This window comes from Cucurbita moschata, unplaced genomic scaffold (genome assembly GCF_002738365.1).
Source record: "Cucurbita moschata cultivar Rifu unplaced genomic scaffold, Cmos_1.0 Cmo_Scf00009, whole genome shotgun sequence".
Lineage (NCBI taxonomy): Eukaryota > Viridiplantae > Streptophyta > Magnoliopsida > Cucurbitales > Cucurbitaceae > Cucurbita > Cucurbita moschata.
The window spans coordinates 485,039-500,269 of record NW_019268525.1 but is presented as its reverse complement, the minus strand read 5'-3'; the positions used below and the strand labels follow the sequence as shown (position 1 = coordinate 500,269).

The 15,231-nt window shown below is 35.7% G+C and overlaps 2 protein-coding genes across 6 annotated transcripts in view; one reads left to right on the top strand and one right to left on the bottom strand.

Annotated features, from left to right (window-relative positions):
* Positions 1-4,303, bottom strand: part of LOC111447915 (cytochrome P450 714A1-like) — a 4,629-nt gene extending 326 nt beyond the window's left edge. Inside the window, exons 1-3 of one of the 2 annotated variants that reach the window (XM_023087299.1) lie at positions 3,976-4,303; positions 1,986-2,463; positions 1,313-1,910 (exon numbers count right to left, since the gene is read on the bottom strand). In XM_023087299.1, the coding sequence (XP_022943067.1) occupies positions 1,313-1,910; positions 1,986-2,463; positions 3,976-4,276 (1,377 nt within the window). In that variant the 5' untranslated portion in view covers positions 4,277-4,303. Of the gene's footprint in view, positions 1-1,008; positions 1,911-1,985; positions 2,464-3,975 lie in introns of those variants that run through there. The other variant, XM_023087298.1, reaches the window with a different exon arrangement.
* A 3,918-nt stretch (positions 4,304-8,221) lies between these two features.
* Positions 8,222-14,319, top strand: LOC111447987. Of its 4 annotated transcripts, XM_023087409.1 has the most exons (11): positions 8,222-8,387; positions 8,711-8,806; positions 9,137-9,322; positions 9,397-9,505; positions 9,586-9,620; positions 9,714-9,866; positions 9,978-10,274; positions 11,496-13,417; positions 13,778-13,852; positions 13,943-14,160; positions 14,194-14,319. In XM_023087409.1, the coding sequence occupies exons 2-10, from the start codon at positions 8,739-8,741 to the stop codon at positions 13,987-13,989; spliced, it is 2,892 nt and encodes a 963-aa protein (XP_022943177.1). In that variant the 5' UTR covers positions 8,222-8,387; positions 8,711-8,738; the 3' UTR covers positions 13,990-14,160; positions 14,194-14,319. The 4 variants fall into 4 exon arrangements, with proteins under 4 accessions (XP_022943177.1, XP_022943178.1, XP_022943179.1 ...); XM_023087410.1 differs by lacking the exon at positions 14,194-14,319 and having other exon boundaries at positions 13,946-14,160; XM_023087411.1 differs by lacking the exons at positions 8,222-8,387; positions 9,586-9,620 and having other exon boundaries at positions 9,671-9,866.
* The last annotated feature ends 912 nt before the right edge of the window (positions 14,320-15,231 follow it).

Below are 15,231 nucleotides of genomic sequence, written 5' to 3'. Positions count from 1 at the left end.
AAAAAAAAAAAAAAAAAAAAATGAAGAAGTGGGCAATTGGAAATATTATTCCTTTGAAAAGCTTCATGTTTGATGATGGCAGATAAAGTTAGGTTACATGAGAATTTGGCAGTCCTTCACCAGCTTTCTTCCCTTTCCTTTTTCTCCCATTTTCCCTCCCAAATTAATTCAACGCTTTCCACTAAACCATTAAGCTTTGTAGGAGCGTTCATATGACCCGATTAGTCAGATTTTTTTTTTTTTTTTGTAAGTTGGATTGAACTTTTTGAAAACCAAAAATTGAAGTCAGTTTACGGGTTACTTGACCAACCGGACCAACTGGAAAATAGGGTTACAACCCAACCAACTCTATTCTACTCTTAAAATTACAAGTTGACATTTTGTAACACATCACTTGTAAAATGTTCGATATTTAAATTGTATGAGATTTTTGTTACTAATGTAGGATTTTTAAATAATTAAAATATAAAAACAAGCCAAAAATTGATTGGGAACCCTGTTTAGATTAATTTTGGGTTAATGTACATTTCTATAACTTTGGGTTTTATCAAATTAAATCATAGATACGTGGCGTGGCATTCGAGAGGTTATACACTAAGGTCGAAATTAAATATATAAAAAATATCTAAACCCCCATGAAATTTTGAAATTTTTAATTCCACCAATCAAAAAAAGAATCTATAAAAGTAAATAAAATATAAGATTTATATTTATATATATTATGTTTTATGAGTTTTGATGAACTTTCCACAGTGGAGGGGAGCAGATTCTTTTTTTTAATTCTTTTTTTATTTTCACAAGAAAATCAAGTACGCTCTGAACTGAGTTTGATTTTATATAAAAACGCGCCGTTTTGGTCCACTTGGATTTATAATAATAATCTTTTTTTATAATATATTGTAAACAACTGCCATGTTTTTATATATTTCCTTTCTGGACGTTACATCATTTTGTCTCCCATCTCATAATATATTTTCTTTTCTAAAATTCATTTAATTAATTTAATTCAAAATTCAAATATTTTAGTAGCTCGTATAATTAATAAACTTGTACTGTTTGATAAACAAGAGCTCACACTAAACTTCCGATAAACCCTAATTTAAACCCTTTTGAAGATGATCTTCATCCCATTGGCCGGCTCTACGATCATTCTATACGACGGAGAATGGCGATATTCAGAAGACAATGAAAATCTAAACTTGGAAACTATCAGAGAAATAACGATCTTCAACTGAACCAACGCAAAGTTCTTCCCTAAACATAGTCGAGGCCCTGCCCCAAATGGCACGTATGCTTGAGGAAACTTGCAAGCCTTGGCTATGCCATTCACGAACCGTTCTGGCTTAAACTTATTCGCGTTTTCTCCCCATATTTCAACCTCTCTATGTAAAGTTGGAATCAAAGTCCATAAGTAGACACCCTTTGGAATCACTACGTTCCCTAGTCGCGTCTCAGAAAATGTCTCCCTTGCCACAAACGCTGCTGGTGGGTACAATCGCAACGTTTCTTGGACCACCATACTCGCTGATTTGAGTTGAGAGATGGCTGTCATGTTGACACGGCCATCGGGGCAAGCTTGAGTAAACTCGGACCGAATACGGTCTTGCCATTCGGGGTGGAGAGCGAGGAGCATCAAGGACCAAGTGGCGGCGACGGCGGTGGACTCATGGCCGGCGAAGTAGATGCTCTTGCAGTTGTCAACGATGAACTTTTTTGGGGACTCGTTACAATTGGACCCTACGGTTGGGTCATTCATGGCGGCCTCCATTATGAGCTGCAAGAGATCCTTATCCGACGACGTTTTGGAGCATTCTTTTTGGCGTTGTTGAACTGTTTCCCAGATTAATGATTCGATCTCCTTCTCCAGCTTCTTGATTGTTCTGTGTTTGCTTTGTTGAAACAATCGGTCGCTGTTCATAATTCATATTTTAATTTAGATTTTTATTTGAATTAATAAATAAATAAAAAGAACAGAAAAAACGAACCTGAGAGAAACGTAGCCAAACAGGAAATTCCCTTCGCTAAGCAGCTTCTGAAGAACCCTAAGCTTGGAAAAAATCCGTTTCCCCTTCTCATACGAGCTCCCAAAGCAAGCCCTAGAAATCACATCCGCCGAGAATTCTCTAAGAGCCTCATCCACGTCGATCTCCGCCGTGGCTCCGTCTCCTTCGTCGATCCTCTCCTCCCATTTCTGCAGCATCGCAGCCGCCGCCTCGGTCATCAGCGCCGCCATGACCCGGACCCGGTCCATGAAGAACTCGGGCGCTATGATCTTGCGCTGCAGGGCCCAGACGGGGCCGTTGGCTCGGACGATGCTGTGGCCAAGGATTGGGGCGAGCTTCTTGGTGACGTAGGAGGGCTTGCCCAAGTGGAGATGGTTGGTGAGGCTCAAGTCCTTCACCAGGTCCACGTGGTTCGCGTACAGATGCTGCCTCGTCCCTGTCGAGTATGTGTATAATGGGCCTGCCAACGGATTTTAGGATCACTTTTGGGCCTCTTTATTTACTCATCCACGGCCCAGTCTTTTATCAACATTCATAAATATTATTGTATTATAATAAGAGATTTCTATTTATTTTGAATAAATAAATAATTACAAGTTTATAAAACTAGTATATTAGCTTACGTAACTAAATTTAAAAGGGTAGATGGTTTTATTTTTTTCTTTTACGGAATAAATTAATAAAAATAGAAAATATGGTTGAAAATTATTAATATTTTATTTCAAAAATATTATTAAAATTTTAAAAAAAATTAAAAATATTCATAAATTTTCAATAACTTTAAATTAAAAAAAAAAAAAAATCAAAACCACATGAACTTTTTTTTAAAACTTCAAAAATAATTTAAACTTTTTTAAAAAAAATTAAAAAAATAATGTTACTAATTAATAATAACCATCCGTATCATATTGAACTTTAAAAAATAACATCAACAAATTTAGATTTTTTTTTTAAGTAGATGAATATTAATTAAATTTTTTAAAGTTTAATAATATTTTTAAACAAAAATATTAACGTTTTTTTTTATCTAAAACTAATGTAATGTTATTTTTAATTTTTTTTTAAGTTTAAGTATATGGTTAAACTTTTAAATGGTGTTTTTTTTTTTAAAATAAAATACAAAGTTTATGGAGATTTTATTAATTTAGACTTTTGTATTTGAAAATTAAACCTATAAACCCTATTTATATCTATAAATTTTCTTCCTTTATTATTTATTATTTACATATATTTATAAAAAATAAATAATAAAATAAGGTGTAGTCTACTTAAAAAAAATCAAATTTTCTTTTTTTAAAACGTCGTTAAAAAATTAAATCTTATTTAATAAAGATAAAATTTATTATAAATAAATGACAGAAAAAAATAAGAAATATTTTAACAATGAGTATCAAATAGAACTGCATTTACTCTCGGTCGAAAATCTCTACTCATAATATTATAATATTATTATAAATGATTATAAATTTAGTAGATATTTTAACTTTGAATTATAAATTTAATATATTAAATTAGAAGAAAAATAGAATTTAATTCAGGTTAGAATTAGTTTTTAATAAAACGTTTATAAATAGTCTTTATTTATGGACGATTTATGACATTTTTATTAAAATTATAAATACAATAAATATATAAAAAAAATCATAATTAATTTAAATTTCATTGACCAAGTGAGACGACTTTCACATTTCTCAAAGCTCGGAAAACTTCAAACGTACAACACTATTTAATATAACATTTCATTATCTAAAAATTTAACTTTAAAAGATAAAACTTTTTTTAAAAAATGTTGAATAATTTTGAGAAATTTATATTTTTGAATTCTATTATTTATGTTAATGTTAACATTACATGATTAAATCTCTTTTCTTAATAAAAAAAAATTGACACCAAAATATGCACAACATGAACACGAGGAGATTTAATTTGTAATTTAACAAAAAAATAAATAATAATAATAATAAAATAATACCGTATTGTTTCCTCCACTTGACGAAATAAGGGAAGAGAGTGGAGGTATAATCATGAGCAACAATCACCGACGCATGATGTGGCGGAGAAGCCATGGCCGCCGCCGCCGCCTCCAACTGGATCTCCTGCATCTCCGGCAAGTTTCCGTACAGAAGCGAGGGCGACGGTCCCGTCACTCCCTGTGCTCGTAGCTTCCTCCTAATCTCTGCCGTCCTCCTCCACACTCCATAGTAAAAATGGACCACTACTGCCACCACCGCCACTGCAACGGCGGTGAAAAGAACCGACCCCAAACCGCCCATTACAACCCCCGTCTTTTTGTTACGCTCAATTGCTTGAATGGTTGTTGGTATTATATAGAAAAAGAAAAAGTCAAATGTGAGAGTGATGGAAGAGAGAGAAGGAGGTGAATGGGGAGTGAAAACTACGTTGGATAAAAGGGAGAGGAACAAAACTACAAGCCCCACTTCACATGTGATCTATTATCATTACCAATAGATGGTCGAGATCTTATCGGCAATCACATCAATAGTTTTACACCGTTCAATATACGATGTTTATGGTCGAGTTAAGCTCTTTGCACTCGTGGTCCGTCAATGCAAGCATCGCCTCTTTTTTTTTTTCAAAATTTATCTGTTGAGTATAACCGTCAGACTCACGGGTTCAACACCTATATATTTTGTTCCTCTTTTTAACGGACATGGAATTTCATATTCTTACTCTCTCGTTCAATTATTGTAATCCTATAGATAGAAATGGTTACTATTTTTTTTTAAATTATCTTTAATTTCTTTTAAATTTTTTTAAAAAGTTGATATTTTATTTCAAAAACTTTCCATTGGTTAGAGTATCATAATTTTTTAAAATAAATAAATTTATATCTTGGAAATATTAGCGACTAAAACCTTAAACTAATTATTATTTTAAGATTATTAATACATAATTCTAGCGTAGGTTTAAAACGTATTAAGTATAAAAAATTAACTAAATTACTTAGGGTATTTTAAAATTTTTTTTATAAAGTTTAAATTATTTTTTAAAGTTTAAATATATATATATATATATATTTTTTTTTTGAAATAAGAGTATTAATGAAACTTTTGAAAATTTAAGAGTTTTTTTTTTTTTTTTTTTAAATACTCATGTATTTTTGAAAAATTTAAGTGTAATATTTATAACTCTCTTCAAAGTCGATGGAAACAAAAAAAATTAAATATTTTCGTTCAAAGCTAATCACAATGGTATTTTTTATTTTATTTATTTATTTTTTAACTTTAAGGATATTTTTTTATATTTTTTTTAAAAATGAAGGATATATAATTGATTTATTATTATTATTATTTTTAAGTTTATGGATATTGTTTTGGATAAGTGTTTAACCTAAAATTTTACTCACAAAATATAAATAAATTCAAACCATAAAAGACAGAAATAATAATGTATCGTATTAATTACTGTTAAGTTTGGATAAAAAAAAAAAAAGAATGATAAGAATGAATGAGCGAGTTAGGTGGAGACATTGATGGAGGAAAGTGTATTAAATAGTGTATTAAATATTTGTCACGCATTTATAATATCCATCCTTTTTCAATTTTTTATTTAACAAAAAAAAGATTTATATTTTTTTTATTTAAAATACATTATTGACGAGTTGAATTGAATAGTAAACGTATTGTCAAAATTTAGATCTCTTACATTGTGACACTCTTCTCCAATAATTTATCAGATCATACTATTCTCTAATAATTTATCAGATCTCTCTAATATTAAATATTTAAATCTCGAGATGCAGATAAATTCAACATAATATTATTTAATTGTTTCCATATTAAAAATATTTAAATAAAAAAAAATTCAACCTTTGAATTTGCGACCCAATGAAGTTGAGAGGTTGACTACAAACTCCATTGGGACAAAGACTTGAGTTGGATTGGGACCAACCCCCTCTCTCTTCACCATCACTATAATCGGTGTATATATCACATTATTTTTCTTTTCTTTTGCCAAACTTTTTTTTATATAATATATAAATTAATATATTAATTCACTAATATTAATAAATTAATAAAAATACCCTTTAACTTTATTATTTATCTAAAAATAACTCTAAAAAAATAAATAAAAATTAAATTAATTTGAGGCGTTTTTGTGGGAAGTTGTAGGGGAGAGGCATAGGCCCCACATAGCTGTACAATTGTAACAACTCCATACCTAATATTTAATATCTCATACATCACTTTCAATATCCCCATCCCTTTTCATATTATATAATTATATAATATATATTAATTCTATGTACGTCTATTTATATTCATTGAACCATCACCTCCCTTTCAAACTCCTTTTTCTTTTTATATTATTTTAATACTATTTATAATTTACTTATTTTTATATTAACCCCAAAAAATATTTAAAAAAAAAACACCAGCCAAATAAAGAGTTTTCTTTAATCAGTAATTACTTTTAATTTTTTTTAAAATTATAATCTACGGAGTTTTTTTTTTTTAATATCTTTAAATTCGAATTTCTTGTTAATAAAAATAATGAAAGGAAAAAAAATTGGATTTGATGTTGAGATTCTTGACGCATATTTTGATAAGATGAGATTGTAGTACATCCACATATAAAGATTGTACGATGAAGACAACTTAAATCAATATCCAAATCAGTAACAATGACTACAGGCTTTAAATTTTGAGTTATCGAAATATTGGTTGACGTGTCGATATGTAGATCCACTTTTTTCGTAACATAAAATGGTCTATGTTCGTTTAAGGATATCGTATTAGAAATATGTTGGTGAATTCCAATGTAATGTAATTTTCACTTGTCGATGAAATATTATATCTTTTTTTTTCGTTTAATACCGCGTAAAATTAATATTTTATATATTAACTAGCTGAATTATATTTATATACGAATATAAATCATACAAAATTAGGGATTTTGCTTTAAATTAATTAGAAATCACATTTAATAAATACTTCAAACATATATTCTATAATAATCATAAAAATATATTAAAAAAGTAAAAACAAATTGATACTTAATTTATGATTATAACGTCATCGAGATCAAAATGTGACTGTAAAATAAAACTAACTAATACTCGTATAAATCATTTACACTCCGGTGAGATCTCACATTAATTGGAAAGGGGAATTGAACATTTCTTATAAAAGTGTAAAACCTCTCTTTAGCATATGCTTTTTAAAATTGTAAGGGTCAAAATAGACATTATCTACTAGCGGTAGGCTTTAGTGGTTACGAATGGTATCAGAGTCAAAGAGAATGAATTATGAGATCCCACATCGGTTTAAATGGTGTGCCAACGAGGACGCTAGAATTATAAGTTTGGACTGTTACAAATGGTATTAGAGTCATACATCGGGCGGTGTGTGGGCGAGAACACTGGAACCTCAAGGGGAGTAGATTATGAAATCCCACGTTGGTTGGAGAGGGAAACCTCCTCTTAACAAACGCATCTTAAAATCATGAGACTGATAACGATAGATAATAGACCAAAGCGGACAATATCTATTAGTAATGAGCTTGAACTGTCGTAGTAGAGAGTTATATGTGTTTTACCGTGTAAGTTGGTCTGTTGTCATATTTATTTTACGTGGGCCTAAGTTTATTATAATAAATCATTGAGCCCAAAAAAATTGGCCCATTTCAAACAACATGTTTAGCTTGGGCTCAATGAGAGTGGACCATGCAGACAGCATATTATAATGCATTTATTATGTATTATTTTATTATAACTTCACATTTTTTTCGGCACATTATTGGGCTGGCGGGCGGGCGGGTTTGAAGTTTGAACTTACAAGTCCAGCAACGTCCACATCCAACAAAACCAACGGTCTTTAAATGCAATATATATAATTAACGAGTGAGTCTGAGGTTGATTAATTCAATGAAAGATTATGAATTTATAATATGAGACATATTGAGAAGTTCACAACAAAAATAACGAAAATGATGTAATGATTCTCCAATGATAACAAAAGAAAGAGAGGGAAAAAAACGACAGGAAATAAAAAATAAAGAGTTATAAGAATAAATGGAAACCGACACAACTCTGCTGATGGAAGCATGGTCGTTTGGAAGAAAAAAAATGGAGGATAGGGCGTGAGCTTCACGCGTTCAGTGCAATTATCAGTTTCGTAACTTGGAAGATTTTTTTTATTTTTTATTTTTACTTTTAAATTGAAGCTCTCGATCGAATTCAGTTCTTGCGATTTAAGCCTCGCAAAAGAGAATCTCTAGTTGAAAGGGCGGCAGATTAGGACTTCCACTGAACTACTGGACCTCAAATTTTCACTCCCCATCGCTCGTTTTCTTTTTTCCGATAGATTTCTCCGTCTATGTTCTGCCTTGCTCCGTCATCCCCGGCCGGATTGCAAACCCCAGGTACCATTTCAATGTTTTTCATCAATGTAGTTGAAGAATTCGGCGTTTGAGTGAGTTCTGTGCGAGAAAATGCATTTGAAGAGAACTGGGAATTTGCCGTTGCTTCTAGGGTTTTTCTGGTGAATTGATGGGTTTTGCAGGGATTTTCCAGATCTGGGCTGTGTGTGTTTGCTTGGGTTTGATGGGTAGAATTTGTTTATCTGGAAGTTGTAAATTGTTAACGAGTAATTGTCTAATGATATATGCTTGATGATTTTGACAACCTGTTCTTCAAATTTGTGTTGCTTGTTCTGTTGAACTTAGTAGCATTGTGTTTGTTTCAGTATCTGCTTCTTTGTTTAGCTGATCGAAATGAGTGGTGGAGATGATGATGGGCCTTTAGATTATGCCACCATTCAGATCATACCTTCTCAGAACAGGTTTTCCTCTTTCTTTTTTGCCATTTCTGTTGGAAACAACAATGTAGATGAGATTCTGCTTGTACAAAACATGTTCTACCATTACTGTCGGTCAATGTCGATTCAATTACATGATGAGGAACGAGTATCATAGGATATGTGAGATCCCACATCGGTTGGGGAGGTGGGAAGGAGAACGAAACATTCTTTACAAGGGTGTGGAAACCTCTCCCTAGTAGACGAGAGTCTCCCCGGTGTCTGCGTTCTCCTCACTATCACTTTGTTTAATAAAATTTCATAATTTCGTGTCCTGAAAGCTTTTCCCCTCTTGATGGGAATGAGTGTGTACAGATATGAGGCATTTGCTTGTTGTGGCAATAAGGTAGATGTTCTGGCTGATGGGATTCTGGATACCCTTTTGCCACATTTACTGGAACTACAAGAGCTGAATGCCAAAGAATCTAAAGCGAGCATTAAACTCCAATCACCAGCTTCTTCAGCTGGTTCAGCATGGTTCACAAAATCTACTCTAACCAGGTTATTCTAACTACATTATTTGGATTATCAGCTGAAGTGTGCATTTTTGTTAATACTCTTACTTCTCTACTCAGGTTCCTCCATCTAGTTGGCTCGCCAGAGTTAACGAAAATCACGAAAACGATGAACGAGATGGCTCAACTAGAAGAAACCAGGAGATTTCATGTTTCTTTATATGGTCAGGTAGTGGTTCATGCTATCTTTTGAAGCCATTTTCCTATGATGTTTCCTTGCTGGTGAAGTTTAATTTATTGTGTTGACAGTCTGGAGCTGAATTTACTTCATCAGCTGAATCTAAGTAGGTTATTTGAATTCTTAATTATCTGTTCTGTTTCTTACAAAACATAGAATTGGTTTGTTCAACTGTGAACTATGCAAACATGAATGCCAGAAACGAATTGTTGCGAGCTATGGAATTGAGGCTCACAGCATTGAATAAGGACTTCACTGCATCATTTGAAAAGGGTTGCAATGCAACCTGCAGTTCTAAGGAAATCAGTCATTTAGTGAAGTTTATGGAACATTTCGGAGCTACAAATTTGAAGTAGGTTATTCCTGGTAAAAGCTTGCCTGTTTGTTGTTAAAAAATGAAAACAAACTTCATTTCTGCTATATCCGTTAACTCAGTATGTGCTCAATCTTCACAACTCTGCAGAAATTGTGCATACAAATATTTGGAACTAAATCCAAAGAGTGATAGTATCGATCCTGTTGACGACGACGACGACGACGATAATAGGCACACGGTTACATCGAATTCGTTAACTCAAGTGAATTATGGTGTTTCACCTGCAAAAGTTGCACAGGTTGAGCGACAGGATTCATCAGAAAGTGAGGAATCTGATGAAAATGGGACACTGGTAGAAAGAAGTAGAACAATGGCACGGTCAGCACCTCCGAGAAGGTCAGCATCACCCATGAGAAGGGTTCAGATAGGAAGAACGGGATCCCGCCGAGTGTCACAACCTTACTATGAAGAGAGTAGGTTGTGACCCTCACGCCATGACAAGCAAAGGGGCGTCCCTCAAGAGACGCCCATCCGGCCATATGCGGGCCAATGTAGAAGAATGCCATGATGCGATCGAGGAGGACGATGCACATCCAACACACCACCACGCAAAGTGGGCATTGAAGACATGTTGAGACACAAGCATAATAGAGACATCAACATAGACATGAAGGACAAGATAGGCTTGTTGAAGGGCCGGGTAGGGCCCCGGGCCTTAACCTCAAAAGTCGAGGTTTTGGAAGGAATTTGGGCATGCGGTTCGGGAGTTAAGTCCGTCCATATGAAATATGAATACTCGCCAAGTTTGGTGTCAATCGGACATGGGACGGACAATGCACGACACCGTATGACACCTCACGAAAACCATGTCTACTCCTGGTAGAATGAAAATGGCTCAAAATGTACTATAGGGGGTACCGTGGTGTTAGCTCTCCACCACCCCTGGGCCCTGTGGCCTAAGTGAGCTACCCTGTGGCACATACGTGTGTCACAGTGTGGACGAGCGTGTCGAGACGAGTGTCTCGGGGCGACTTCCTTTGAAATGGGTTTTTGAAGGACAGTACCGGACGGCACGGGTGTGCCGGTATTGCGCCCTAGCCCGCGTGTTGGAGGTTGCTACATACACCCGCTATCCGGTACGGTATCCGCAAATGACTCGGCATGGGCACGGGATTGCCTATGCCTCGATAGAACCCGGATGGATGGATGTTCGGGAAGTCCCGATGAGATGAACGACATGTGGGCCCATTCTCGATGGCATGACCGAACGAGCTATGATGAGCGACGACATCCCGAGACTCGGGATGGCGTCAAGACATATGGACCCTGTCGATGGGGATCGAGATGGCAAGATGAGATGCGACGTTGTATTGAGAGACCTTGGCCCGAGCAGAGGCAAGGTCGAGCCGAATGGGTTGGCCTAGCGTAGAGGCAAGTCGGATGTGTCGCAGATGATTGAACATACACGCACAGGCGGCGTGTGTGGTTGAACAAGATTGGATTCCGCACAAGCGATGTTCGATTGGCGAAGGCAAACCTCGTCTAAGGTCCGACGAAGCCACAAAGCCGGGGCGAAAAATATAATGGGGCTTAATTCCCCTTAAGGCTGGTCGTGAGCGTGTATAGATCACGACACCGCACGGTCAAGAATGTAGGACCGTGACACCGAGCACCCGTGATAATGATTAGGAGTCTGCAAACAAGAGACAGTAGTTTTTCTCAAGGAGATATAGCAGCTAATAGTGATGAGGAAGGATCAGAGCCTACCAGTAAAACAGCCGATAGCAATGTAGGTAGAATATCAGTTCAGGATGCTATCAGTCTTTTCGAAAGCAAACAGAGAAACGATGCTTCCGAAGTCGAGAAACGAAGATCATTAACAAGCATAACCATTGGTGCAAATAAATTTGTATTGAGAAGATGGAGTACAGGCATGGGAGATGCTTCTACAAAATGCCACTCAGAGCTTGTTAGTGATGAACCTGATACAATCAGCCGTGATTTTGATGAACATGTGCCAAAGAGTAAGGTAGCGGAGGAAAAAGCTTGTACAACTGCTGAAGTTGTAGAACTTAAAGCTTCTGATCCACCAGAGACTCAAGCAGGCTCTCCCATTAGCGAACCACGGGAAGTTGTCGAAAAAGTATCTGCAAATTCAGAATGGAGCCGGAGAAAGGAAGCAGAATTGGACCAAATGATGAATAAAGTGATGGAAAGTAAACATGTAGCACAAAATAATACTCAAGTGAATCGAAAGAAAGATGCCTGTTCTGAGCAAAGGGGTGAATTATATGATCAATACAAGGCGAAGAGATACGAAAAGCGTCGAGCCGAGGAAGCTAAGGTACGTACGAATAAAGAGGTAAAAACGAAGGGAATGCGACGTGTTGCAGATGATAGGAGATCCAAGATAGCCTCTGCTGAAGTTAATGTAACAAAAAAACATGCTACAGGGAAGCCTGAAGTTCTTCCACCAGCAAATTTATCTAAATCAGAAAAACCATCCATGATTGAAAAGATTTCATCTAGAACAAAACCAATAGCTGCCACACGTAAGTCATGGCCATCTTCTGGGATTACACCAGCCAGTGTGAATCCAACTCGTCCGACAGCTCAACCAGCATCGTTGTTTAATCGATCAAGTGCTAAAACAGAAAGATCCCATGTGCAGAAGAAAAACATCAAGGAAACTAATGACAGTACGAGAAACTCGAGGCGTGTGAATGAGAAGAAGGAAACGATGCAGACAAAGATTGGAACAATAACAAAAACAAAAGTATCTTCTAGAGATACCAATGTTCCTGTGAAGTCCAGTATCCGTCACAGGATAGCCAAAAAAAGCAGCATAGTGCCACTAGAATCAAAGTCCTTCCATAAGGGTTCGAGAAATAGCTTAGACAATAGTAGTCCAATGGCTAACAAGACAAAGCCTTCAAAACTTTCTAAGACTGCTGATTCTTCAAAGAACAGCAAAAAATTGACTCATGATCAAGAAGTTGAGGTTGCAGATCCTGATAAAGGGGATGCTTTGTCACCAGCTCGTTGTGACATCGAAACTGTTGTGAATGATGAACAGGATAGTGAGATGCTTACTTCAAATGTAGTAGATGCTGATCATGGTGATGCTATACATTTACCAAATGAAGAGAAATCTTCTTTGGAAATTGTAGCTGAAGGAGAATCAATGATACCATCAAAGTCCATAGAGGAAATAGAAGAGTTTGAAGAGATACCAATCGAAAATCGCCCCGTTCGTCTCTCTTTGTCTCAAATGCTGCAGGAAGACAATAACGAACTTGATAATAATGATTGGGGCACTGCAGAAAATCCTCCCATGATGAACTATCAAAGGGGTGCACCGAAAGGATTTAAGAGAGTCCTAAAATTTGCAAGGAAAAACAAGGGAGAAGCAAACATGGGTGGTTGGTCGAGCCCTTCCGTGGTTTCTGAGGGTGAGGATGATTCTGAAGAATCTAAATCTCTGAACACAAAAAAGATGGACAGTCTATTGATGAAAGCTACACTTAACTCTGGTCTTGTAAAGGCTTCTCTTGACAAAAGCTTTGATCATGACAAACTATACTCAGGTTTTGATCTTTCCCCTTATTGTTGCAATTTATTTACTTACGCTTTTCTATTGTTTTTATGAGATCCCACATCGATTGAAGAGAGGAACGAGTGTCAGCGAGGACGCTGGACCTCGAAAGGGGTGGATTGTGAGATCCCACATTAGTTGGGGAGAAGAACGAAACATTGTTTATAAGAGTGTGGAAACCTCTCCTAGCAGACATGTTTTAAAAACCTTGAGAGGAAGCCCGAAAAGGAAAGCCAAAAAAGACAATACCAGCTAGTAGTGGGCTTGAGTTCAGACATTAATCTGAGTTCACGCTTCAACTATGAACATAAACGGGGAAGAAATTTTAACATGTGGACCCGTTGATATGTAGGTACATATGGTGCACAGAATTTTAGTTCCAAGTTCCAAGAAAGCCATGATCATGCTACAGTTTCTTCTACTAAAGGTTAGAGATATGTATGAGTTGCATTCTTGTTTTCCCATTGCTTGCGAACACATGGATTTTAACTCTTTGTTGTTTATACTCACGTGGCAGTAGGCAGGTCTTTCTTCTCTCTATCTGCTTTTAGGGGTAGCAAATAGAAACAATGAACCAAAAGCTGCATCAATTCTGGGATGACAATGGATGTTACCATATCATTCTCTGCCATCTTCTTCTTCAAGGTGAATATTGTGAATGATGCTTTCCCTCTCTTCCATACTACAAAATTTGTATTGTATCTCTCTGATCATAAAGATTTACTAACACGTACTATTCTTTTTCACTTACTTTGCCATGGATGTAAGATTCAATAGCTTTTCTAAGCATTTTGATCTTCAATTCTTGTGGACGTACTGAATATACTGAATATACTGATGAACACCGAAACTGAGTGAGAATTTGATATTAAAAGCTGGAATTTAGTCTCTTTATAAGGAAGTTCAGGAAGTTATCCAGAATGAGGAATTTTTAAAGGCGATGCAAAGGGACGTAAGAGCCCATCCGGCCTGTTACGTATCGCCATCAGTTTTACTGTTTCAAAATGCGTCTACTAGGGAGAGATTTCTACATCTTATAAGGAATGTTTCGTTCCCCTCTCTAACCAATGTGAAATCTCAACATCCACTATCTTGGGGGTTAGCATACTTGTTAGCACACTGCTTAGTGTCTAGCTCTGATACCATTTGTAACTGCCCTAGCTCATTGCTAATAGATATTGTCCGCTTCGGCCGGTTGTGTGTTGCTGTCAGCCTGATGGTTTTAAAATGTGTCTACTAGGGAGAGATTTTCACACCTTATAAGAAACGTTTTGTTCGACTTGATGATTGTGTCCTTTTATGGTATTATTATTATTTTGCTTTTAATTATACGTAACCATTTGACTTTTTGGGCTCTGACTAATTGAGATCGTTATTACATGTATGATAAATGTCATTCTAACTTGACACTTGTGTCTATTTATTCTTTAAACTTCCGGGTCTTAAGTGAGATAGTTACTAAATGCATGGTAAATGTCGTTTGTAACAGCCCATTCGACCCATTATGTATCACCGTTAGCCTTATGGTTTTAAAAAGCGTTTACTAGGGAGAGGTTTCCATACTTTATAAACAATGTTTTGGTTTTCCTCTCCAACCAACGTGGAACCTCACAAGCATCCTCACCGGCACACCATTCGATGTCTAGCTCTGATATCATTTATAACAACTCTAGCTTATCGCTAGTAGATATTGTTCGCTTCGGCTGGTGCCATCAATCTCATAGTTTTAAAACGCGTTTACTAGGGAAAAATTTTCACACCTTATAAAAAATCTTTCATTTGATTGGATGATTGTGTTTTATTTTT

Bases quoted from the DNA above. Each gene is read 5' to 3' on its own strand.
- LOC111447987 (XM_023087409.1), top strand. From the start codon at position 8,739: ATGAGTGGTGGAGATGATGATGGGCCTTTAGATTATGCCACCATTCAG. The intron at 9,867-9,977 runs GTAGGTTATTCC...ACAACTCTGCAG, and splicing joins TTCGGAGCTACAAATTTGAA to AAATTGTGCATACAAATATT. The intron at 13,853-13,942 runs GTTAGAGATATG...CTCACGTGGCAG, and splicing joins TACAGTTTCTTCTACTAAAG to TAGGCAGGTCTTTCTTCTCT.